This window comes from Watersipora subatra, chromosome 4 (assembly GCF_963576615.1).
Source record: "Watersipora subatra chromosome 4, tzWatSuba1.1, whole genome shotgun sequence".
Lineage (NCBI taxonomy): Eukaryota > Metazoa > Bryozoa > Gymnolaemata > Cheilostomatida > Watersiporidae > Watersipora > Watersipora subatra.
The window spans coordinates 9,555,273-9,582,510 of NC_088711.1; the positions used below are offsets into that span (position 1 = coordinate 9,555,273).

Genomic DNA, 27,238 nt, shown 5'->3' on the forward strand with positions numbered 1-27,238 from the left:
GGAAGGTAATTTCAACACTGAACAGTACAGTATAACATTCAGGGAAGGTAATTTCAACACTGAACAGTACAGTATAACATTCAGGGAAGGTAATTTCAAAACTAAATAGTACAGTATAACATTTAGGGAAGGTAATTTCAACAGGGAAGGTAATTTCAACACTGACCAGTACAGTATAACATTCAGGGAAAGTAATTTCAATAGGGAAGATAATTTCAACACTGAACAGTACAGTATAACATTCAGGGAAAGTAATTTCAACACTGAACAGAGTGTTATAGCTTCTAGAGAAAGTATTTTCAATAATGAACAGTTATTACAGCTCAATAGCCCGTGCAGTATTGAAGTCTTATAATCGTTATTCCAATTACATCAACTGTAAAGTGGTAACCAAAGTGATCAACCCATACTCTGATACTGCAAGAGAAATGTCATAAATTCAAACTTCAACATACAGTGTTATGTAGCAGAGAGTGCGTCTTTAATATACACGTCTATCAGAATCTTAACGTTAAATACAGAACTCTCTAGGAATATAACCGGCAGTGAGCATCTGATGTTAGATAGAACACATATTTGGTAATCAGAAGATATGTACTGTATCCCCACTACTTTAGCTTACATGATATTCATCAAACTTCGCTGAATAAGGAAATTCCCACCCTTTTATGCCTATTAGTAAATTTTGCTTTCAAGCTTTTCAACAAAAAGACTTCGTAATTACCCTTTGCCCTTACAAGTTAAACCTAAACACAAAGACCGGAGAAAAGAAACGGGTGACTTGCACAAGAGCATTATCCGCAGGGATGTTTTAAATCTCTCAAAGGAGCTATGCGTATTACAGTTCAAGTTGCTTCCTTGTTTTGAGGGAAGTCAAAAGGCTACAATAGACGACAAGAAACAGTAGACATGACAATAGATATAGGCTGCAGTAGCCAGGCCTGTCACTCAATCAATGAACTCTCCAATTGTTATGTTCTTGGGTCACACTTGTTTACTTATTAAAATACTCACCAAAACTATATAAATGATTGAATCAAATATGGGAACTACAATAGCAAAGTCTAATTAGGCTTAGGGTCCCTTAGACTATCCCTAATCTAAGGGACCTTATATTAAGGAGCCTCACACTAAGGAGCCTTACACTAAGGAACCTCCCACTATGGTAATGGTACACAGTAATGCTACACACATTAACTTTATACAGATAGTCACAGTAATGCAACACACACTAACTTCATACAGATAGTCACAGTAACGCTACACACACTAACTTCATACAGATAGTCACAGTAATGCTATACACACTAACTTCATACAGATAGTCACAGTAATGCTACACAAACTAACTTCATACAGATAGTCACAGTAATGCTACACACACTAACTTCATACAGATAGTCACAGTAATGCTACACACACTAACTTCATACAGATAGTCACAGTAACGCTACACATACTAACTTCATACAGATAGTCACAGTAATGCTACACACATTAACTTTATACAGATAGTCACAGTAATGCTACACACACTAACTTTATATAGATAGTCACAGTAATGCTACACACACTAACTTCATACAGATAGTCACAGTAATGCTACACACATTAACTTCATATAGATAGTCACAGTAATGCTACACACATTAACTTCATACAGATAGTCACAGTAATGCTACACACATTAACTTCATATAGATAGTCACAGTAATGCTACACACACTAACTTCATACAGATAGTCACAGTAATGCTACACACACTAACTTCATACAGATAGTCACAGTAATGCTACACACACTAACTTCATACAGATAGTCACAGTAATGCTACACACACTAACTTCATACAGATAGTCACAGTAATGCTACACACACTAACTTCATACAGATAGTCACAGTAATGCTACACACACTAACTTCATACAGATAGTCACAGTAATGCTACACACACTAACTTCATACAGATAGTCACAGTAATGCTACACACATTAACTTCATACAGATAGTCACAGTAATGCTACACACATTAACTTCATACAGATAGTCACAGTAATGCTACACACATTAACTTCATACAGATAGTCACAGTAATGCTACACACACTAACTTCATACAGATAGTCACAGTAATGCTACACACACTAACTTCATACAGATAGTCACAGTAATGCTACACACACTAACTTCATACAGATAGTCAAAGTAATGCTACACATACTAACTTCATAGATATTATTAAATTGTACTAAAGACTGGTTTTTATTTTCACTATTTAATTTGTTTATAATTTCAGTTATCTCAGATAAGCAGATTGTTTCATTTGTATAATTCGTTTCTTTAACTTCTTTTTTTAATTAAGGCTTTAATAAAAAAAAACTTGGCAAACTGAATTTGCAAGCAAATTGCAATCTGTTTGGCAATGCGCTCTGTAGAAACCCAATTGCATGATTTTTACATAGGCTGCTGAAAGGTTTGCCAAACATCAGCTCTCGACAGATCACTAAATTATTAATTTCTTACACAGGCCTTCGCACGAATGAAAGACGGGAGTTGTCCATACATTTTGTAATAAAACTACTACCACCCTAAATACTGGAGGTTGTGAGTTTTGTGACTAACTTTTGTGAGCTAATAAAAGCTAAGGCAGTGCTACTATTTTCATAGTTTGTTACACACCACGTAACTTCCCCAATTATGAAGTCTCAAAATGATTCAACTTGGTGACATTTTGTATAGAGTCTGACAGTAAAACATACGCCCAGTGTCATTCAAGTACATCTATTTAAAAAAAGTATATTATTAGGTATACAAGTATATTTATTTAAAAAAGGGAATACATTTTTTTTTAGTTATATGAGACGCTTTGCACTGAGCTATTGACATTTTTGTTGCTCAAGGTTCCCGTACCTCCTCGCAACAAGGTTCCGTGCGGTGTTCTTTGCTACACTAATTTTCATTCATGATTATAAAATTGGTTAAAATTTTTAATTTTTTCAGACTTCACTTGACTGTCACAATTACAACAAATGTTGATTATGTATCCTAACGAAGGAATCATGTATTTACAGATGACCGAGTCTTTAGAGAATCATTTAATTTTTCAACGTTAAATGCAAACTTCTATCCTGCATTCAAATTGATTAAAATTTTAATGTTTTATGCCGAATTTAATAATAAAATTCTGTTGAGTGTAGGTAAGCATCCACAAACGAATACTAACTTTTTAGTAAAATAAATAGGTTTGTGCCGAGTTACTAAATTTTTTGGAACTTCATTTCATATCAGTAGAAATTTTGCTGTGAGCTTTCATCAAAGGTCGATGTATGACATTAGCAACAACATGAAATTTGTTGTATTTATCTTTTATTTTATCTTTCTTCTATATATATATATATTTCTCAAAGTATGTTTTATGTATGTCGTATGTCTGTCTGCATTCCAGCTATAGCTATTATAAGAACAACCGTAGCTAGACAACAATGCTGACGCAATGTCATGGAGTAGGCCTACAGTAATTAGAAGCCTAGCAGTTTAATGGAATTTTCCATTGGCAATGTGCCAGGCTAATAGCTTGAAAGTTACAGCTGTTTGACAAAGTTTTAAAACCTTTACCGTTGTTTTTATTTTTCTCTCAATTTATTTTAAATACACAAAACGTTTCTCTCATGATATGTAGTTTGAAAGTTAGAATGGGAAATGTTGTTATATGTTAAATACAAATCAATTTTCTGTCCAGACCTTTTTATTACCCCGGCAACGCCGGGTAGCACAGCTAGTAACTAAATAAAATAACCAATTGGAGAGATATCTTCAGCTATTTATTTTTAGCAAAAAGATTACCACATAAACCAAAGACTAGTAGTGTTTAGTGTTCACCACTCGTTTGTTAGATCAGATGGAGCGGCCAACTAGTGGTATGCTAGAAGCTGGCTAGCTTATGGAGTACTCCGGCAATCAGTAGTACAAACCCTGTTACATGATCTAGGAAGAGCATACAGTATTAAACTGCTCCTGTACAGGGAAGACAACCCTAACAAAAAACCTGAGGCATGCAATGGGAAACCAACTGAGTGACTCTCAAGAAAACTTGTGGAATGTCTAATCCACATAATTGAAGAATATCATAAAGGGAGCTGTCTACAGCAGACTATTCCAGACCAACCCTCCGTGTTGCACTCCAATCAGACTCACCCTGACAAATTCTTGTAACAATGGTATTATGTGGACAATGTTATAGCCTTACCACAAACAGCAACCGGACAAGCGCACCCCATTCTCTGAGAACTGCGGTTATTTCTTGGACAATCAGAGGCTCTTGGGGAGACAGCGACTCATAGTTGCTGCAGGAACATCGTAAATAAATTTCAACTACAGAACATTTTTATTACAGAGATAAATGGTTAATGTTTTTTTTCTACCAACATTCAAATCAACTAGCTGTCTTCTAAAATTACAAAAGTGATTAGTTAAGCGGGGGGGGGGGGGGGGGGGGGGGGGGGGGGGTGGTTAAGCTATAAACCACTAAATTAAAGTGTTTCAGATTTGTTATCTAAAACGGGTTACAAAATCCCTCAAAGATACAAATATCAATAATAATCATAGAATGAACAAAAGAGACTGCATAATTGCAAATAGACATAACTGCTTGTTTTGAAGCAAGAATGACCTACAGAGTACAGAGATTGCATAACTTTAATTATATGAGTAAATGATGTTGAAAAACTAAACATACAAAACAAAGATTTTATGAAAACTATGAATTTCACGGATTTCTACTCGAAATCTTGAAGCTATCAATAAGCCCAGTCCTAGCCTAAAATATAGTTAAAACCTCAACACTCTCTGGCATAGCAGCAAGCCACAGCTTTGATATAGTTTCAAGTAAAGGCTCATTCTTCTTAACAAATTTCACTATCTGAGTTTGTGACTGGTTAACTTCCATCATACTTGCATGTTTGCACTAAATTATTGTCATTCAATGTGGTTATAAGGAACAAAGAAAGAGCGTGCAACACATACCCAATTCTGATTGGAGTACTTTCTTTAATATGCACATACTTCTTGGGTACAATTCCTTTCACTTGTCTGTCATTTATCAAGTAGCCTCGGTACCATTCTATAACAGTGAATACTGTACATCAGCCCCAGATATGCGATGAGTTTTTACTAAGTTTCCATATAGCGATATGGTAGCGACACACCCCCGTGTGGCGCTGCAATGCCATCATGGAAACAGCTGTATCGATCTCATTCTGTGGTGGCTCTGTGGCGAAAGCAAAACACCCATGTGATGCGCCATCTTTTTGCCATATGTCTTGTTTTTCTATTGCTTCATAGCTTCATTTGTCCTTGACTTCTCAAAGATACAACCCTGATGTAAAGCATCGTGCAACCATCGCTCTACTTATAGCGTCCTATGGAAACATGCTCTGCTTTTTAGCCCAGCGTTGCGCTTTGACGTACCCAAGTCTCACTACTGTATGGAAACTTTGTAGTTGTAGCAGCCAACATTCAGCATTTTTAATAGCAAAATATGAGAGAGACGATTTGCACTAATGTTTTTTATGCTTCATAAAAAAGAATGCATTCATGACATTCAACTTCAACAAGCTATTTTCAAACTATCAAATTCATTTTTTACACTTGTGCAAGAATATCTTTCACGTCACTGTTTATACCCATGGCTAGACAAGACCTCCGAAACATTATATAATACTCATTATAAGTACAGCATAGATTTCCGCTGAGATCAAACCACTGGCTTTACCGCAAATGTCCATAGACCAATAAAGTGAGACCTTCGTGACACTATCAGACATTCTCCCACAATTTGAGATGATTACGCAGAAAACCTAGGCATATATAATAATTGGAGTTGACAAATACATTTCAGTGCTATATCATAACTGTGAGATGAATCTAAGAGGCCATAGTTCGTTTATAACCCTAAGAGGTTAGAATGCCACAGGCTGTTTAATGACATAAACAGTTTAATCTATAACAATTTCCATTTGATGGCAGCTTATGACATAAATATGGCAAATGGTTATGGGTATTTGTACAAAACGCCTAGTTTTTGTGGCGATTTTTAAAGATTGACACAATACAAAGCTATTGCGAGCCGATTCAACTGGCAGGAGACCATTGTCTAACCATAATACGCGGCCTGTAAAGTCTTCAATAGCGGCTATAACGATTTTGCAACCTGTAGCTTATTCATACGCTCTGGCATTGAAAGTCAGTCAACATTAGCATTGTGAGGCAGTCTCATTACCGATGATTGAGCCAGTATATTGTACTCGGGCCTCCACTATTTATGGATCAGATTACGCTAGGCCTAGGGCCAGACACGGCTGCAAATCTGAAAAGCAAAATTTGATTTTACCAATATATTTTACATGACTTTGCTGCTAATTCCCACTAGCATCCGAGCATTCATGAATATTCACAGGCTTTAAAAGGAACAGCCAACAGTGCACTATGACTAATAAATAATTACTGATACAATTTCATTAGAAGTAAAACTAGCAGGATTAACATAGGTGTTGTAAAGGGTAATCATTTTCTGAAATGTGAAACATTTTTGTGGTATTTTGAAAACATCTGAAATTTGTTACATCATGGCGATACAGAAAGAGTGCAAGGTCTCATGGAAACAAACAAAGTATGGCTGCAGGAATCTCACAACCTAGCAACGTGGATCAAGTAGACAATGGGACAGGTCTGCTAGTACGCATTGTCTGTGTCACTGAGGCATGCACGGCTCATGAAAATCTATTTCCTACAGCGCTTAATAATCAACCAACAATTTATACTCATTTCACGGACAAAGAATGACGGTATCAATGGTCACGATCGCTTGCTCGTGTTCACTAGAAGCATAGAGAGTCTTACGCGCAAGGTTTTAATTTGTCCATTTCCACGCCTCATGTATTGATCACGATGAATTAACTGGGTTAATAATAAAAACAAACTTCCTTAACTGTTCCTATCTAAATACACCAAAATAACAAAAACATAGTGAGCAAAAAATAACATGCAAAATATTGAAAGTTTATCGACTATCAACTAGCATTATCAGAATTTAATCTTTATTATAATCTTTACTATAATAAGGTACGTGTCCGTCCACCCGAAGCGACACTTAGGCCTACAGCATTAGGAAAAAGATTGCCTAACCCAGAAATCGAACTCAGCTATTCCATTTTGTAACCAGGCATGCTACTATCTGCACCATTCCATCACATTGCTATATTGAAGAATAATTGTGCACATAGTTATTACATCTGACAGTCTCTCATGGCGCATGAGACTGCCAGCATACTAGTAGTAAATAGTTTGTGGCTAATTATAGTAAGCAAACAAACCTCCATCTTCTTCTAACAGGTAGATAGTATCCCCCACACATACCGGCATGTGGTAAGTTTCTTTTTCACCGGGTCGGTAGTGACATACCGCTGTAAATAGGTGATGGTGTGTTATATCCATTGAAATGACTGACCACAAAGTGAGAATAATAAATACAGATACTAGCATGAAAAGGGGAACAGCTAGTTTAGTTTGTAACGACCTATGAAGTTGGCAGTTAAATTATCTTGCTAGAAATGATTTATTAGCAAAGTGGGGTTAACTTTTCGCTGACTATCTAAAGTAAAAACAGCAGGAGTTTAGGTGTCTGCACACTCCATTGATTAGGTTAAACGAGCAAATTATTACTTCAGATGATTTGCGTATAAATGTAGACAGCGATTCAGATATTAGACTAATTGAGACCATCTTAAAAGCTACATGTAAGTATAAAATTGAGTTTTTGATAACATATTAATAATACCAATACTTTTAATACTAATAATTCTGGCATTTATCTGTTCAAACATATATTATTAACCTGTCCTATAATTAAAATGAGAATAGTGATGGGTAAAAAACTATTTTGATATTACTCGATGAAGTTATCTTGTGGGCAAGTTTCTGCATTTCTGAATAATTCTTTCTTTCGGTGGTACTACTGCATCCTTTTTACTTTTTCAATGAATCTAAAATTTTTGTTACATTTTGGTATAAGCCGGTTACTGATGCTTTATCTGACAGGTTTTAGAATACACCTATGAAGCCCAAAATGGTCACTGCGAACCTATATAGGGATTCAGTTTAGAATGTTAAAATGCCTTATATAAAGCCAACTTTAAAAACTAACCACTAACATTTCCTAAAAATATTGTGGAAACGATGTCGTCGGTAGGACTTACCGGGTTGTGACTAAAACATCCAGATGTGTTGTTTAATCAAGCATTTAAGATAACTTGTAATAAAAAACTTGTTTGTTTTCAAACATAACCACCATCATGTTTGCAGTTGACCAATCTTAAAGAATAACAAATAAGTACGTGCTGTTAGAGGTGAAAACCTGGTCTTTTTCTGTTGAGCAGCTAATAAAAACACGCAATCTTTTTATTACAATATGATACAAAAAAGAGGACAGAAACCATCAAAGCCACACCGAGCATTCGAGTAGTAGGCCAAAATAATTATAGGAAGCAACAAAAAACAACGTTCACAAATAGAAAAAAAACTTTCTGCTTTTACTTTTTATTCATAGAATATTTTGTGACTCTTTATAAATAAACTAAGATAGTTTTCAGTCAATAAATTATGAAACATCCACTCGTCGATGTAACTAAAGCAACCGAAGTTTTGAAGTCAGGATATCATCATACCAATTCCAAGCTGCTTGCATTCTCTCCACACAACCATTATCTAGGAAGTCTGCATCATTAACCCTACAACTTTTGAGAGAAAAACATGATCGCCGAAAAACCGATCATGCGGAGTATTTTAGTTGTTTAACTGATTATCAGACTATGCAGCGCAACAAATCGAGATCTTTTTAGTTCTATGTCCGGAAGCTCCTTTGGTGTCAAGGTAATAAAATAAAAACCTAAGATCCTATACTTTTGTTTAGTTTGCAATTGAGAGAGCGTCGCAATCTTGAGACTAGATTAAGGTTATGGCACCCAAGGCAGTTCTTGTCTTTCGCGAAGCCGCGAAAGGTCCGGTGTCTTTTTGATTCTATAGCATTATGTATCTTTGCAACAAGGAAGTAAAAGAAAAAATAATTAACTTTTTTCACGATTTGTGTTTCACAGACATTAATGAGTATTTTCATGTTTGAGACAGAATATTAATTGTGCTTCATTTTCTCATTATATTTTTGCAGGAAGTACCCATCATGCTTTCAGGCATGATGGGTAGTTTGTTGCAGAAATAGTAAAATTAGTTTTCTCTGTGAAACATGCAAAAGTCTTTGTTCATCAAATACTCTTAACATGGCACTTATGCGTTGTATTTTAAAAAAGGCTTCTAGTAATTAATTTAGTAATTAATTACATGAGCTGCTGGAAGAGGCGATCCTCCTACTATATATGCAAGAACGTCTGTTTATCACAACAGCTTTTTACCAAAGACTGTTCGTGAAATTAAAAAACTGTACATCACATCAACAATAAACAATTATTTGCTAATATGGCAATAAATTACAATATTATCTAGTGTTAACAACTGCTCAACATATGAGGCTTGCCGCAACCGGCTCTAGTACGTTCTATGAAAAAGATGTAAGATGTAGTAATTTTAGATACTATTGGAAAACAGGAAAGAAATGTTATAGCTAGTTCTAGAACACTCCTTTTGTTGCACGGTGGTTAAGTACTTAACCACTAGCTTTATGCGATTACTACTAATGTACTAGCTTAATCTAATCACTTCTAAAGTGCTAGCTTTACTACTTAAACTATACTAATATGCTAGCTTCATTATGCATTACTAGTACATAACTCAGCTGCTGTTCAGTTCGCCATTGTCACTGGTTTCATGAACTGCAAGCGCAATGCAAACAACAAAAAAGCACACTGCATTTTTACCAAAAATAGTTTAAGATTTGTTTTCATTTCAGCAAGTAGTTTTGTATGTAATAGGTGGAGAACAATAAAGGAATAAGAGGCCTCCCCTGAAAATGTTGCAAAAATATTTGTAGTGATTAAGCTAGAAGTTTTCAATCTAGTGTGACTGGAGGTGTAAAAAATGTTTGAATATTCTACCTTAAATATTTTTGGTTTGTTAAAGGTTTTTGTTCGAACTATTCTTAGGTGAACAACTCGCTAACACCATGCTGTTAAGCGCCATGTAAAAACACAAAATTTTAGGTTGTTTGAAACCTCAGTGTTTTAGTATTTGGCTAAAAAGTATATTTTCATATTTGGCCATGGCTTAAAAAACGGCTACAGTTTCTACTAATGATTTGGTAGCATAGGAAGTGAATTGCTTATTATTGTTTGCACAATGCTAGTTAAAGTTCCTGAATGCTTCAACCAGTCACAGTCCATTTGAGAAGTAGAAACCTTTTGTTAACGCTATATGTAGAACATTGCTCAACAAAACCCTTGTGGAGCAATGCTTTGATTTGCTTCTATTGGCAAGGAAACTGCGCAGTTGTGAAGTTATAAAACAAGAGTTACTCATAAACAACCAGAGCAGACTATGTTTCAAATAATGGAGTGTTCTGAAGCACTCTGATTGATAAGATTAGAATGAGTAGGATCTAAAATGAATAGCTGAATTGTGCAGTTGATAATAATAATCTCCCAATAATAATATATAATAATAATAGTATATAATAATTTCCAAATAATCTGCAAATCTGATATCAAGCGCTAAGTAATATTCATCTAAGTTCTGATTAGTTGAAGGATGAAACAGCTTTTTATAGCTAAATGCCTGTTAATTTTATTTAAGCGCATGTAATACAATTAAGTCATTCCTCGTATTAGTAAAATAATACATATGTATTATTACAATAAATAAAACAGTCTGTGATAGATTCAATCAGCTTTCTAAATATTATTTTATTAACAGCCTTTGGTTTACTGATATAGTTTACAAGGGAAGATAGCATGAAAAAGTATTTGTATACGCATAACATAGCATTTCACGATATAAAAGTCTCACAGGTCTGTAGATTTTTTGATGTGGCTGACAACTAAGTGTGAAAAGCAGAAATCACATTTTTTTAAATATATTGTGCTCGGCCGGTTTACCTCTTTGTTCTTCTTCTACTATTGTAGCGCTTAGATTTAAGATTAATAATGTATATTGGCTACTGTATATATATTGTATATCACCATGTTTAACATGTATGTTCAGTTCGGTGTCTACAAAGCTGTGAGTCTGCTGATTCTATTTAGACGAATTACTGGTGAATGTTTCAGCAACCTCATCATAGTTGTTAGTCTTATCCATTGTAAAGTAATAGCGAATAGTACCAGCAAATATTGATTAAAATTTTTTACCAACTCAGTATAAATAGCTACTAATTCGGAGTCTTACTTAGTCAGATGTGATTATATATGCCTTGTCCTCATACAAGACAGTACCAGTAGTTTCTCACATTTAAATTCAAACTTCTGTGATGGATTGAACCTAGCATCACTAGCAATTACCTAAGCGGGATTAAAAATATGTACATAGGTGTTTTTGCCTCATTGAAATTCATTAAAAAGATAACGATCTGAGGCGTTTAAGGCTAAAATGTGTGAAAATTAATAAAAAAAGTAATTAAAGTGATTTCAAAAATGTTTTAGGGAACAAAAAGTGATGACCGGAAATGGTTATCATGCGCAACTTAACAATAAGGTTAATAACATCATTTTATGTTAATGTACTGTGAGTTGAATTAACATTCAATGAGTTAGAATTCTAAAAATAAAACAAACAAAAACAGTAAAGATGAAAAGTAACAGTCTAAATTATTATAAAACCTATAATAAGAAGCATGTAACATGGGCAACCTAGTATGAAAGATGAAATATGTGAAGTCAACTAGGTGATGATATTTCATAAGTACATATCAAATTTAACTTTTCTAGTATATTAAGTCTGTAACTATGTTTAGAAACATTTCCTCAAATTGCTTGTTTTTCTGTTTATGGCTATGTTCATCCATATTTGAACATTGAACCTTAACCCTTTCGCGGGCGAATTTTCAAAACTAAATCAGACTCCCAGGGGCGAATTAATTTTCCAAAAAATCTATTTTTTTAAAAGGTTCATACACTTTTCTGTGTGCTATTATGTGCATACATCTATGTTTAAAGGTGCATATGTATACATGTATATGTCCATAGGCATATATATATTATAAACAAATAAAAATGTATAACATAAAATATATGCTTTTCATAATAACTGTCTATTTACGAATGATATTTTCAAAAGCATTCTCCTTTACAAAGGCCCACATCACAGTCTTTGCACCATGTACTTGTTTGTGTAACAAAGAGCTCCCACAAAAATGTACTTCCTGGATTGACAGGCTCAAAAAACCTTTCAAAATACTCTACTGTTTGAGCATCTACTAGAGTAAATACTGGGCCTTTCACTGCTATAAACTGCTGAATTGTAGGAGATTTATTTCTGTTTATGTTGGTTATATTCTGCCAGGCACTGGCATCACTCCTACTCACATCCTCATCATTACTGCTACCAGCCTTTTTATCACTGTCACTTCCAGATTTAAAGTCATTACAATCACAATTCAAACCTGATTCACTGTCATCTCTTGCTACTAAATCTAAAAAGTCACTGTCAGCTCTGAATCTCTTAGTAATTTCGGTACTAGTACTTGCTTTATTAGAATAATCTCGGGAGGTTCTTTTAAAAGTCGCCATGACGGTAAACTAAAGTCAAACTCTCAAAAAATTCGGTAAATAAAAGCTAAAACCGAAGCAAGAAAAATAAAAGTGGATAAATTATTTAGAACAATTTTCTAATTTTTTTCGAAAGTTTATTTATTCATCACTGCTAAAAACGATCGTTTTTTTTCAACCTTGAAGTCAAATTTTGAGGCTAACCTAAACTACTATATCGTAGCTTGCTATTGGTAAAAAAAGTAAACAAAAAACGGCATTTAGCTAACCAGAAACGGCAATAATAAAATACGTTACCGAAACGACAAAAACGTCGCACTGCCCATTAGCAGCCGTATCGCAAAGCGACAAAAACGTCGCACTGCCCGCGAAAGGGTTAAAGGATTGATTTTACTTTCAAATAGGGAATTTAGCTATCAGTGATATTATTAAAAGCTGACTTTTTTGTGAAGTTTATGGTGACAATGTTGCTGAAATACATTTTTGTAGCTAATATCGTGTTTCAGAAAAATGGCAGAGTTTACAGCTGCCCCGGAGACTGTTGGGGCCTCTTCTGATTGGTCAGGCAATGTTCTGGCACCTCTATCAGAGAAGGAACTTGAAAACCAGAAGTTTACATCTACTGACAGAATACAGTTTTACAGCGATCATGCGAAGAATTATGACCAAGACATGGCTAAATATTCTTTTACGTGAGTGCTCAATCGAGAAAGTTCTATCATTAATATTTTATTGTGCTTTCTTTAAATAAAACTAGCATGTCATCTTATGTGAGTAGGCTTATTTGGTGATAGGAAGAACCATAGACCTATTAACTATACTAACTATATAACTATATAGTTAATAGGTCTATGGGAAGAACCATCACATATACAGTTTTATTGTTAATTTGGCTTCATTTGAAGAACCATAGACCTATTAACTATACTAACTATATAGTTAATAGATCTATGGGAAGAACCATCCCATATACAGTTTTATTGTTAATTTGGCTTCATTTGTTTCTATTGGCAAGTTTGGTAGCAAAAATGTCTCTGGGCAAGGTTCAGATTGTAAATCATTTCTTCTGCATAATAAGTCTTTCTTTTTAATTTGTTACATATTCTTCATCTGCTATCACACACCTCGTGTTACATTTTAGTTGTTTGTAATCTGCTAAAACAATTTGAAAATTGAAGTTTGATTGATTTCCTTTTTATGACTCAAATTGAGATCTAAATGTTACAGTGGACCGGATGTTGCTGCCGATGCGCTGCACCAGGTACTCAATGGTGAATATGATGCCAAGATACTGGATGTTGGTTGCGGCACAGGACGAGTCGCTGAGTTGGTTAGTAAAGAAATACAGGGGTATACGAAATAAACTGGGCCCCTTTGTTGAAAAACTGAAATTCTCATTTACGGCATTGTTGTTCATTGTGAATTTAGTCAGTAGCCATAAATTATATATTAAATTAATCTACATTTTGTTCTGATTTCAAATATGTAGACTATACCGCTGTAAAATTATGTATTTGAATGATTATGTAGGCTAAATTCTGAACAATTCATTTTTTTAGTGGTTGAAGATAACAATCTGCACAGATATGATCACATACATTCATTTTTTATTTATTTATTTTTTTTTAGCCTACATCACTAGATTTTTGAAAAAAATAATTTATATGTATAAATTTTAGAAACAATTCATCTTGTGAAACTTGGTGATATGTAATCCAATCATTTTTATTACACGGGTTCAAGAAACTTTATCTAATCTGATTTGGGTGCATCCTACACATTATTTGATGGGATATTCCGAATCTTGACAAGATTTTGGATCCAGTCGTATATAATTTGTTTTTTACTATAACAAAGATGGGAACTACAATTATAATTACGGGAACAAATTATAAATAAGTTTAAGAAATTTGTTAGATAAACTAAGTGCGTCCAGTTTGTTGTACTATGTACTACTGCTGTTGCCTGTTCATTATATTGACCAGCCTAGATCTATGAAGTTACTGGTTCAAACAAAATATTTTTCTTTTGTTGAGTTGGAACGTCAATTGTATGCAGCTATTAGCGAACGCCATGCTAGTGTTTAGTGGGCTCAACATTATTTTTACTTGACGGGAGAGTGTGTATTATTCACAGTTATTAAAGTTGGGACCGTACAGCAATATAGATGGCTTGGAGGCTGCCGAGGGGATGCTTGAAGTCGCTCGACAAAAGGGTCTCTATAAAAACACAATGTGCCAGTATCTATGTTTAGGATCTGGACTTGAACAAGGTAACATTCAACACTATTGCTGTGTGATCCCTGGCTGATTGCACTTGATATTTTTGGAATCTTTACATTTGGGATAAACACAGTAGATAAAAAATAGAATCTTTTTTCCCGATATCAGGATGCAGCTGTACGCCTACTCTTATATGCTAATACTTTTCAAGGCACTTCCTTCATTTAGATTTTCCTATGGCCAGCAATTGAAACCAGAATTGACTGACGTTTAGTCAGTTTTTATACTAAATATCCTACAATAAGTGTTTCTCATTTGAGGAAGTATGTGCTGCCATGATCTTTTGCCTCGAGCTGTTCTCGGTCATTGATACCTATTTACAATTTTACTGTGTGACCTTTGTATTCAAGGTCGCTTTGTCACCTCTTTGTATCTTGTGTGTATTTATAGCACTGCCGTGTTGTTTAATGGTGAAACAGTAGTTTCAGCTTATGCTTGTTCACCATTAGCTTAATTCACTGAAAGTATTCATTATCATAGAGCGGTTTGGCTGTCTACTCAAGGCTTCAGTAGTTCAATTTGGATAACTTGAGCTTTTATTTAAAATAAATTGGAGCTATTTTATTATGCATGATAGGTTTGATATTTGTATTGACCTATAAGAACACAAAACAGGCTTAAAGGTTAACCAACAGCATTTTAAAATAACATCTATTTATGACAATATAATCATGATATTTCATTTTTTAGCATTGATTTTAATGTTAGAACAACAAAAACCTTAACCATTGCGTGAACATGAGACAAACGCACTTCTTATGGGCATCATTTTTCTACATTCTCCTCCCCCCTCTCTTATCTAGTCGCCACACTATAAATAAAACAGTCTGTGATAGATTCAATCAGCTTTCTAAATATTATTTTATTAACAGCCTTTGGTTTACTGATATAGTTTACAGTTAACAATTATTGTTAAACAATAACAATAATTGTTATTGTTACCCAACATGGCAAATGATTATAACGCAAGGTTGAATCAGATTCCACAAATACCGAAAACGTCGTCGCTGTATTTATACATCCTGTATTAATTTATGAATGGCGGTTATGGAGTTGCACCAATCGGGTAGCGCGTATCATTTTGTGGAGTGTGCTAGCAAGAAGTTCTTCCTTTGCACAAATGGAAAAAATTTTTTAACTGTTCATAGAAATGAGCTATTCTCGAACGTCATTTGTTTAAAACCTATCAGCCCATGCGCTACTTTCAGGAGTTTGAATGGACAATTTTTAAATTATTTTATGCATCAAATAAACATTAAATGATAAAAAAACGGTTTTAATATAATTATGCAGTGTTTCTATGTAGTTATTTGCTATTCTATTTTTCTATATGCAGCCGTTTCTATTCGATATCTTGCAAATATCGCAAACTAAAAAATGTTAATAATACCCGGTATTTGGTCGAAATAACACAAAAATATTATTCACATATATAGCATTATCTAATACTGTTGATGCAATAATACTTTTTGCTGTCTGTTAACGTTTAGTTGTATCCTTTTACTTGTGTTTCTTTAGCCCAATCAGAGTCTTGTTTCTTATAAAATATTTTAATCAATTATGTTGTTGCTTTGCTTTCATTAAAGATTGAACCCTTTGTATTTTATCGTTGTATTTCATCCACAACTCATTGTAACATTGCCTAACTTCTCTTTTAGTCACCCTGATGATATTTAGATTGATTTCTTTTGTAACACTAGGTACATATGATGCCATCGTATCTTCCGGTACATTCGTGGCAGGCCATATGAAATCCGACTGTCTGATAGAGCTGTGTAATGCCACGAAGTCAGGTACGCACTGTTCATTCTACAAATGCTTGTTTACTTGGATGCAATAGTAGTCAACACGCTGGTCATATATGTCATTGCAGTTATATATTAACTTATGACAGGATTTGGCATAAATATATAATATTCAAAGTGTAATGAATTCTGCAAGGTTTGAGTTAGAATCGGGATGAACCTAGTTAGCTCGCTCCTCTGCCACGGACTCGCGTTTCCTTTGTTGACTCTGCGGACATTGTTCGTCATTGGTGTTATAGAACGGCTATGGCTAGATCTTTCATGTCTGATTTTTAGATTTAGCTTTTGGAATGTACTTTTTTCACAACAAATCCTTATAAACTATGTTTTTTCATAGTTTTTTCATAGGCTTTAGAGGATTTACATGGAAAGTTATCACATGGTTTTTGCAATGACATCGATGGAAGCAAGAGGTGTAAAACGTTTAAGCTCGCTCAGCAGTTTGCTCACACTCCTTGCTAACACATCACCAATTCAACAGTAGTTTCAAGTAGTTTCGTTTCTTGTGAGGGAAATTTTGATTGACTTATGCGATGTCACTTTTCTGACTGATCTTGTTTTCTTGCTTAAACAATTCAACTCTCATGTTATAAACAAGCACAATATCATTATTGAACAGTAGCAAGTGTCACTAATCAATGTAATAATGCCAACGAGGACATGCTTCATTGGTCACCTTAGGTACGACACTCCAAGTAACGGGCCACGATATAGTTGTTTGGGACGTATTCCAAAAACTGAATCACAAGTTGGTGCAAAGACTTTTGCGCAATTATTTCAATCATACGGTTTGCCTCACGGGTACTGTACGCGGTTGTCGATGGTACTTGAAAACAAATCTTCATTTTGAGTTCGTTTTTAGTTGGCCAAATAAAGGTCAAGTTAGTATTTTCAAAGGGTATGAAAATTCATGATGCTGACGATGAAAAGGTTAGCAAACACAACTGTGCTAGCTGCATCAGCATTTACCCAAATGACTTATGACCCAAATGACTTACTTATGACCCAAATTACTTACTTATGACCCAAATTACTTATGACCCAAACTACTTACTTATAACCCAAATGACTTACTTATGACCCAAATTACTTACTTATGACCCAAATTACTTACTTATGACCCAAATTACATACTCATGACCAAAATGACTTGTGGCCAAAATGACTTATATTTAGAGCATGATTTTATGAAAAAATAGTTTGAAATATACTCACGGGCCTCACATTGAACAGCATTTCTTCAGACTTGCAGGATGTACTTGCAAAAACAACTTACTGTGCCATTGATTCATCTTGTTACATGAAACTTTTGTTTTTTTCCATGATTCAGTTAATCTGATTTTATATTCCTACTAGTTTTTACTGCCAGCATTAATCTCCTCTGCAACTTATCTTCTCTTATCACTTACAAAATTTCTTGCGGTTTGTTTGCATGTCGTTATGTTTTAACCTTCCTGGTTTATTGCACAAAAACATACTGCCACTCATTTCCTAGATATGACCCTTATATACACGGCATGACTAAAGAAGCTTGCATGAGTTACAGAATATTTTGTTAGTAATAAAAAGCACATTTGTGCATAAGCTGGAAAGCTTTGCTAGAAAGCTATATCTGGCTTTTCCTTATCAGCTAGAAAACTGTAACAATTTTCAAAAGCATTAATTAAAAATTAACACTTTGTGACAGTGCTCTGTGCTTACACAGATGACTCTGCTTTAAAATCAGTCAGTTTCAGTCCTTCGTGAATCATAAAATTTGCTATGGACCTTCAACAATTGTATCTGCTATTCTTGTAGCAGAGTAAGTATAAGATTTAGACAGGCTTTTATGTTTAGAATTATGTATAAGGTTTAGTCAATGGTATTTATGTTTAGAATTATGTATAAGATTTAGACATAGGCATTTGTGTTTAGAATTCTGTATAAGATTTAGACAATGGTATTTATGCTTAGAATGGGGCGAACATGATTTCTTAGCCTCTACATCTGTCATGGAGTTACACTTTGTTTAAACATGTATGCAAAGAAGTTGTCTACTCTCTTGTTGTATTACCAGGTGGATACATAGTTGTCACGATGAGACACGAGCATTTAGAAACGGTCGATGAATACAAGCAGAATATGAGGCCTACCATTAACCAGCTTACTAGTGAAAACAAATGGAAAGTCGTTAAAGATCAACGCTTCCCGAATTGGTGTTATGGCAAGGATGGCCAGGGAATTGATGGACATCTCTTTGTTTTTCATAAAGACTAACAGTAGCCTACTTGAGTTTAGCCTACTTTAGGTATCCTTGGTACATATCCTTGTATGTATTAGTAATCTTTTAAAAAAGGTTATTTGCTTCTTTTTTTCAAATTGTTAGAATGATTGCCCAAATAGTTTTTTAATGGAAGCTTTTATATTTAGATTTGTAGCTTTTACTGCTGAATGGTGCCATTATCTTCATCTTGAAGGTGTCTGCTCAGAGCGTTTTTACTATGGTGCTGTAATCTCAACGCAAATTTCTATAAAAGTACACATATAAAAGTTACATAACTTTAGACTTATTATATCTACATGTAAGGGGAATAACATACGCTTTATTTGCTAGTTGCTATTAATTATGTTATTAAAGTTGTATTTTATAAAGTATTGCAGCGTATTGTCTAGATCTAATGCGTTCTAGCATGGTTCCTCTTATTAATTAGATGTGCTTCTATTCAAAGTCCCTTAATACAATCGTTGAAGTACAAAACTACTGTTCTTTTAAATGGGTTGAAAGGTTGGGTCGGCTTTTGAAATAGTCACGAAGTCTCTGGTGAACTCCATGTAATTTCATGTCATTTCATTTAACTCCATGTCAATTTCATTTAATGTCATTCGCTGTTTCAATAGAATGAAATTTGAACAATTGAAGAGCCCGGTGCTAAAAGCTCTTAAGTCACAAAATGGCCTACTGCAGAAAAGCAAAGTTAAAGTTCTGAGCTCACTGCAAAATATCTAACATCATTTCTGCTTACCTTCTGAATTCCTGGATGGTTAATAAAACTAATATGTTAGATATTGTTTATCTCAAGTTATTCTCTAATTGATCAGCTCTAACAGTCAGTGAGTAATATATAATTATAATGTAATAACTTACTTTTTGAATAGAGCTAGCAGAAGTCCAGTGAAAATCATCATTTGCTGACTTTAGCAGACTAACAGCAATGCTGCCAATCATGTGACTTCTCTCATTGATCATTAGGTTGTCTTCTTCAGGTAAATGCGTCCGTGTATGGGTCATAGATGATCGTAGGTATGAGAGATGGTTTGATTTTTATCTCTTCTAAATAGCCTGAGGCTACAGCACAGGAATGGTAGGAGTTGAGTGATGGAAAGCTAGCATATTGTGTGACAACATCTCTGACAGTCGGTGTAAACTCCTGAACCTGCAGGTTTAATTCCTACAAAGACTATGAGCGGTTTTGACACAGACTGTTAGATAATAACAAAGAATTTCCACTTTTAGAGTAGGTTACAGAAAGGGAAACGCTGTTCAATTTCGTAAGCTGTTTCGTTTTAACTCACAATAACTAACAAAGTGCAAGTAAATAGTTTCAAGAAACTGAATGAAGCACTAACCAGTGTAAGTACTATCAACAGAAAAAAGTAAACTTACTGTTTCCAGCTACAAAAGACCAATATATATTTTTACCGATGAAATTTAAACTTTTGTGTTCATGCGTTTATTTTTGGTTAATACTATTTAAACTGTGTTAAAAGGTAACACTGTTAAGTAGAAAACTGTATGTAACAGCGTGTTGTTTAATTTACAACTATAATACAAAACTCACTAAAATCTTTCAAACTTTGGTATTCTTATCTTCCTTATCTAAATCTATTTGAATAAAATTTGGACTGATCTTTTTCTTATGCAAAAACGTTAGAACAATTAAAATATAAAAGTTACATCAAGCATGGAAAAAGGTTTAACATAGAACATAGTTATTATATATTTAAAACTCTCAGAGATAGCGCTAACTTTTCAGGAAAGACTGTCTTATATGTTTTTTAAACAAAAGTTATTATGAAAGTAGCCATATTTACTTACTGATTTGTTATCCAGACTGTCTTTAGTTGTATCCATTTTAGGTTATGAAGTTCCTGTGGTTGTCTAATATTAATTGAGAAAACCTAAGCTTCTTACTTCTGCCTTTACCAAACAAATCCACTGATCTTTCCAGCAACTGTATTGTATATCACAACTAACTTGTTAATTATGGGAAATTATGTCATGTTCTCATTTAACTTCAACATCAAAGTTTTATCAATGGTAGACAACTTCTAGAGTTGCTTTTGGTAAAGCTACTACATTCCTTTTATGGAAGATTTGAAAGCAGCTACTATTTTTCAAAGTGTTAGATATTGTTGTCATCTTTGGTTATGCTAAGTGTTAGATGTTGTTTATATCTTTTGTTATTCTATGTAATTCCTCCAGTTATCTTATTTGAAATAGATGATAATAATAATCACTAGATTATTACTATAGAAATTGCATCTGGTATAGTATTATTAATTAGTATAACAATAGAATAAAAGAACTGATTGATCTTATGAGTTTCATCTCTTTAACTTTAATTCAACTAGTTAGTTTAGTCTGAATCAAAGGGAATCTGAAAACCAAAACCATCAGGTCTCATTCAATAGTGTCAAACCATTGCTAATCAGGGCCTAAAGCCATAACTAGCAAAGCTCCTGCATATGTGGGTCCTCGTTGCCTTTTATTTTTCTACTATTTCTCACTGTCATGTTTTCTTTTCAGTACAATAAAACAAACCATAAAATTCTGGTCTCATTAAAGCTATGAGGATCTCTGCAACTTGAGTAGCCATACTTTGGCTTTATTCTAATATTTTTAGAACTTTGTATTAATTTGTAGACTCACAGTCACACTACTAGTTCAAAATAATAAAAAAGCATTATGATTTATAGCAGTAGCAACTAGGCAAATGATTTACGCAAATTCATTAATCTGTCAGCTAAATTTCTACTGAGCAAAGAGCTAAAGACGTCCCATCGAGGCGAGTTTGAACCGATAGTGGACATTTTTGTCAGTTTTTATTGGCAGGGTCAGACAACTTTAGCTGATATAGTTTTACTCAAGCTTTGAATTTGTTTGGCTATTTTTTTTGAAGTTTTCTCTAGACGCTTCTAGCAAGTTTACCGATTACATGTATTTGCACTGGCCAGTGTATCAGTAACAACAAATAACTATATGGAGAATGATGTTTCACTAACAACATCTGCTGTAACTATTACAGTAATGGTATCATTAATAAACAGAAACAGAAGAAAGAACAGGAACAGGCCTAAAGCACTAGGAAGTGTTTGGGTATCTACTGTCCTTGCTAACAGGGATTCTAGAGGAGCTTAGGGTTGCATTGTTTCTGATTTGTAGCCTCTATCTGGTGCCAGAGTGAGACAAACTTTTGAAAACTACTTTAGAGTGAATGAACATTGTTTCGAAGGATCACTTCCTTTTTTTATTTGATATGATACAGCGACACTGCAAGCAATCGTTTCACAGCAGAAACTAGCAGTGATCTTTCGATATCTAGCCACAGGTTGTAGCTACACAGAACGATATTAACATTTTAGAATATCAGTTTTTCTGTAAAGCGATCTCATTCTTGAAACATGTTAAGCGCTCCACTGGTTTTTGAATATCTGAAAACTTTTTCAAGTGAGGAGAAAGAGAAAGCAATCAGTGATAAACTTTCTCACTTATGTACCGTCCCTGATGCTCTTAGAGCACTTGATAAAAAGCATATTGTGATGAACAAGCTGTGGCTATTGATGTGACATCCAACATGTTCCAGATGAACATGCTGAAAATTACAACCACAACTACAAAGGCACTAAAAGCATTGTACTGATGGCTGAATGCTATGCTGATTATCAGTAGGCATACATAAGTCTAATTAAAAGTAATAAATTGTTCAAATAAAAAGTTTCAAAAACTAACTTTATGTTATTTTCAAAAACAATGTTTTCCGGTAGTTATTACCATTTTAAGCATATATAGAAAAAGCGAACCTAGAAGAAGAAAACAGTTTCAATATACCTCCACCATTACCTCTTCCAGCCAAACACTTTCTAGTGCTTTAGGCCTATTCTTTCTTCTGTTTCTGTTTATTAATGATACCATTACTTTAATAATTAAAACAGATGCTGCTAGTAAAACATCATCCCCCATATAGTTATTCGTTATTACTGATAAACTGGCCAGTGCAAAATACATGTAATCGGTAAACATGCTGAAAGCATCTAGAGAAAACTTCAAAGAAAATAGCCAAACAAATTCAAAGCTTGAGTAAAATTATATCAGCAAAAGTTATCTGACCCTGCCAATAAAAACCGGCAAAAATGTCCACTATCGGTTCAAACTCGCCTCGATAGGACGTCTTTAGCTCTTTGCTCTGTAGAAATTTAGCTGACAGATTTATGAACTTATATATATATATATTTATTTATATATATTTATATATAAATATGTATATATGTATATATATACATGTTTTTTCAAATTAGGCCATACAACAATAGTAAAACAAAACTTGTGTAAAACCTATGCCTAGTTGCTACTGCTATGAATCCTGATGCCTTTTTATTATCTTGAAGGCTAACCACTCTTACCTGTCTGTCCATAAGTTCAAAAAGTTGAGTCTACAACTCTGTTCTATAACTGTTGCAAACTATAAGCACAGACATAGTTTGTTTTAATTTTCAATCTACAATTATAATTCTGTAACCCTAAGCTCTCCGTAGATGAAAGTGAAGCCAGTTTTTCACTGCTCGTGACACGCACTGATTCCTACACATCTTATTTCTCTAAAGAAGACTCTGTTTACTAAAGAAGAGTGAGAGTAACAATAACTAATAGTGTGACTGTGAGTCTACTGAAGTCAACAAGTGATGGTTCTGACTGGACTTTTACTAGTTCTACCTTAATAGTAAGTTTATAAAGCTGTCAGCAATCCCACTAGTATAAAAGTTGGAAATTGATGAATGAAAACTTCCAAGAAACTCAATTGACAGACAAATTAGAGTAACTGAGTTATTTAACGGTCAATAAAATTTTTTAATATTCAATAAATTGAAAAGATACGTCATGAGCTATAGAACTAAAATTTAAATTTATTTTAACATCCGTCGAGTCAGCTTTACTAAATAATATCCGGGTTTGCTCTACCTTCGAATATCAGACAATGTCATTTTTCATTTATAGGCATAAAAAGAGGGGTAGAATTAGTGACTTCCTGAAAAAAAATTTGCATGAAGCATCAATATATAAATTTGATTTAAAACATTACGTCTTCAGCTACAATGTTCTAGTATTGTTCGCAAAAAACATCATGTGGTTCTAAAATATAAGTATAAAGCCGAAATAGGGCTACTTAAGTTGCATAGATTCTCATAGCTTTAATTAGAACAGATGTTTATAGTTTGTTTGTTTTATTGTATTGAAAAGAAAACATGACAGTGAGAAAAAGTAGAAAAATAAAAGGCAACGAGGTACCACATGTGCAGTAGCATTGCTAGTTATAGCTTTGGGCCCTGACTAGCAATGGTTTGACACTATTGAATGAGACCTGATGGTTTTGGTTTTCAGATTCCCTTTGATTCAGACTAAACTAACCAGTTGAATTAAAGTTAAAGAGATGAAACTCATAAGATCAATCAGTTCTTTTATTCTATTGTTATACTAATTAATAATACTATACTTGATATAATTTCTATAGTAATAATCTAGTGATTATTATTATCATATAATTTAAATAAGATAACTGGAGGAATTACATAGAATAACAAAAGATATAAACAACATCTAACGCTTAGCATAACCAAAGATGAGAACAATATCTAACACTTTGAGAAATGGGAGCTGCTTTTAAATCTTCCATAAAAGGAATCTAGTAGCTTTACCAAAAGCAACTCTAAAAGTTGTCTACCATTGATAAAACTTTGATGTTGAAGTTAAATGAGAACATGAAATTATTATCCCATAATTACCAAGTTAGTTGTGATATAAAATATGGTTGCTGGAAAGATTGCTGCATTTGCTTGGTAAAAACAGGAGTGAGAAGTTGAGGCTATCTCAATTAATATTAGACCACCACGGGAACTCCATAACTTAAAATGGATACAACTAAAGACAGTCTGGATAACAAATCAGTAAGTAAATATTGCTACTTTCGTAATAACTTTCGTTTAAAAAAACATATAAGACCAAGCTTTTCCTGAAAGGTTGACGCTATCTCTGAGAGTTTTAAATATATAATAACTATGTTCTATGTTTAACCGTTTGCAGAACTTCACCTAATATCTAAATTTTAAAGATTGTAAAGTTTTCCATTAAAAAAGATCAGTCCGACTTTCACTCAAATAGATTTAGATAAGGAAGATAAGAATACTAATGTTTGATTGATTTTAGTGAGTTTTGTATTATAGTTGTAAATTAAACAACACACTGTTACATACAGTTTTCTACTTAACAGTGTTACCTTTTAGCACAGTTTATATAGTGTTAACCAAAGATAAACGCATGAACACAAAATTTAAAAATTCATCAGTAAAATATATATTGGTCTTTTGTAAGCTGGCAACAATAAGTTTACTTTTTCCTGTTGATAACACTTGCACTGGTTAGAGCTTTAATAAGTTTCTTGATGAAACTATTTGCTTGCACTTTGTTAGTTATTGTGAGTTAAAGCGGATGAACGGCTCACGAAATTGAACAGGCTTTCCCTTTCTGTAACCAACTCTAAAAGTGGAAATTCTTTGCTATTTTCTAAAACTCTGTGTCAAAACTGATCATTGTCTTTGTAGAAACAAAACCCACAGGCTCAGGAGTTTACACCGACTGTCAGAGATGTTGTCACACAATACGCTAGCTTTCCATCTCCCATTTCCTACCATTCCTGTGCTGTCGCCTCGGGCTATTTAGAAGAAGAAATAAAAGTCAAACCATCTCTCATACCTACGATCATTTATGATCCAAGCACAAACACATATGAGTCGCATTTACCTGAAGAAAACAACCTGACAATAAATAACAGAAATCACACGATTGGCAGCATTGCTGTTAATCTGCTGAAATCAGCAAATGATGATTTTCAATGGACTTCTGCTAGCTCTATTCAAAAAGTAAGTTATTGCATTATAATTATATATTACTCCCTGACTGTTAGAAGTGATCAATTAGAGAAAAACTTGAAATAAACAATATCTAACATATTAATTTTATTGAAAAACAAAGAATTCGAAAGGTAAGCAGAAGCGATGTTAGATAATCTGCGGTGGGCTCTTGTATCTAATGACTAGTATTGAGACATTCTATAGACTCACTTTAACCTGACTGTGAATATCAGTTTGTACCATTACTACAACTAGTATACTTACCACTCTCATGCAGTGTGAGAAATTGTTATGAGTAATCAGTACATGCATAATTATCCCTTGAATTGGTAAGGTGATGGAGAGATATGATGATAATGTGCAGCCTTTTGAATCTGATTCCCAGTTTAAATTTTCATGCGGGGACGATTTTTTTCCTAATGCCCTTCGCAAGGCTTCAGACAGATGGACACCGCTCTTAGTATAGTAAAGACTTGACTTGCAACACTGCGTTACAATATTTGACACACCTGTGGAGTTTGTATATCTGTGTAGTTTGTATATATGTGTAGTATGTATATCTGTGTAGTTTGCATATCTGCGTAGTTTGTATATCTGCGTAGTTTGTATATCTGTGTAGTTTGTATATCTGTGTAATTTGTATATCTGTGTAGTTTGTATACCTGTGTAGTTTGTATATCTGTGTAGTTTATATATCTGTGTAGTTTGTATATCTGTGTTGTTTGTATATTTGTGTAGTTTGTATATCTTTGTAGTTTGTATACCTGTGTAGTTTGTATATTTGTGTAGTTTATATATCTATGTAGTTTGTATATCTGTGTAGTTTGTATATTTGTGTAGTTTGTATATCTATGTAGTTGGTATATCCGTGTAGTTCGTATATCTGTGTAGTTTGTATATCTGTGTAAATTGTATATCTGTGTAGTTTGTATAGCAGTGTAGTTTGTATATCTGTGTAGTTTGTATATCTGTGTAGCTTGTTTATCTGTGTAGTTTGTATATCTGGGTAGTTTGTATATCTGTTTAGTTTGTATATCTGTGTAGTTTGTATATCTGTGTAGTTTGTATATCTGTGTAGTTTGTATAATTGTGTAGTTTGTATATTTGTGTAGTTTGTATGTCTATGTAGTTTGTATATCTGTGTAGTTTGTATATTTGTGTAGTTTGTATATTTATGTAGTTGGTATATCCGTGTAGTTTGTATATCTGTGTAGTTTGTATATCTGTGTAAACTGTATATCTGTGTAGCTTGTATACCAGTGTAGTTTGTATATCTGTGTAGTTTG

At 33.8% G+C, this 27,238-nt stretch overlaps 2 protein-coding genes across 2 annotated transcripts in view; one reads left to right on the forward strand and one right to left on the reverse strand.

The window, feature by feature from the left end:
* The window catches only part of LOC137394967 (dedicator of cytokinesis protein 1-like), a 54,547-nt gene extending 45,663 nt beyond the window's left edge, over window positions 1-8,884 (reverse strand). Inside the window, exons 1-4 of the mRNA XM_068081744.1 lie at window positions 8,720-8,884; window positions 7,370-7,459; window positions 5,022-5,118; window positions 4,246-4,342 (exon numbers count right to left, since the gene is read on the reverse strand). Of these exons, the coding sequence (XP_067937845.1) occupies window positions 4,246-4,342; window positions 5,022-5,118; window positions 7,370-7,459; window positions 8,720-8,756 (321 nt within the window). The 5' untranslated portion in view covers window positions 8,757-8,884. The remainder of the gene's footprint in view (window positions 1-4,245; window positions 4,343-5,021; window positions 5,119-7,369; window positions 7,460-8,719) is intronic.
* Window positions 8,885-13,095: 4,211 nt separating this feature from the next.
* On the forward strand, window positions 13,096-19,519 carry LOC137393737 (methyltransferase-like protein 27). The gene is made up of 5 exons (XM_068080418.1): window positions 13,096-13,395; window positions 13,931-14,033; window positions 14,840-14,975; window positions 16,686-16,778; window positions 18,847-19,519. The coding sequence occupies exons 1-5, from the start codon at window positions 13,214-13,216 to the stop codon at window positions 19,044-19,046; spliced, it is 714 nt and encodes a 237-aa protein (XP_067936519.1). The 5' UTR covers window positions 13,096-13,213; the 3' UTR covers window positions 19,047-19,519.
* Window positions 19,520-27,238: the final 7,719 nt, after the last annotated feature.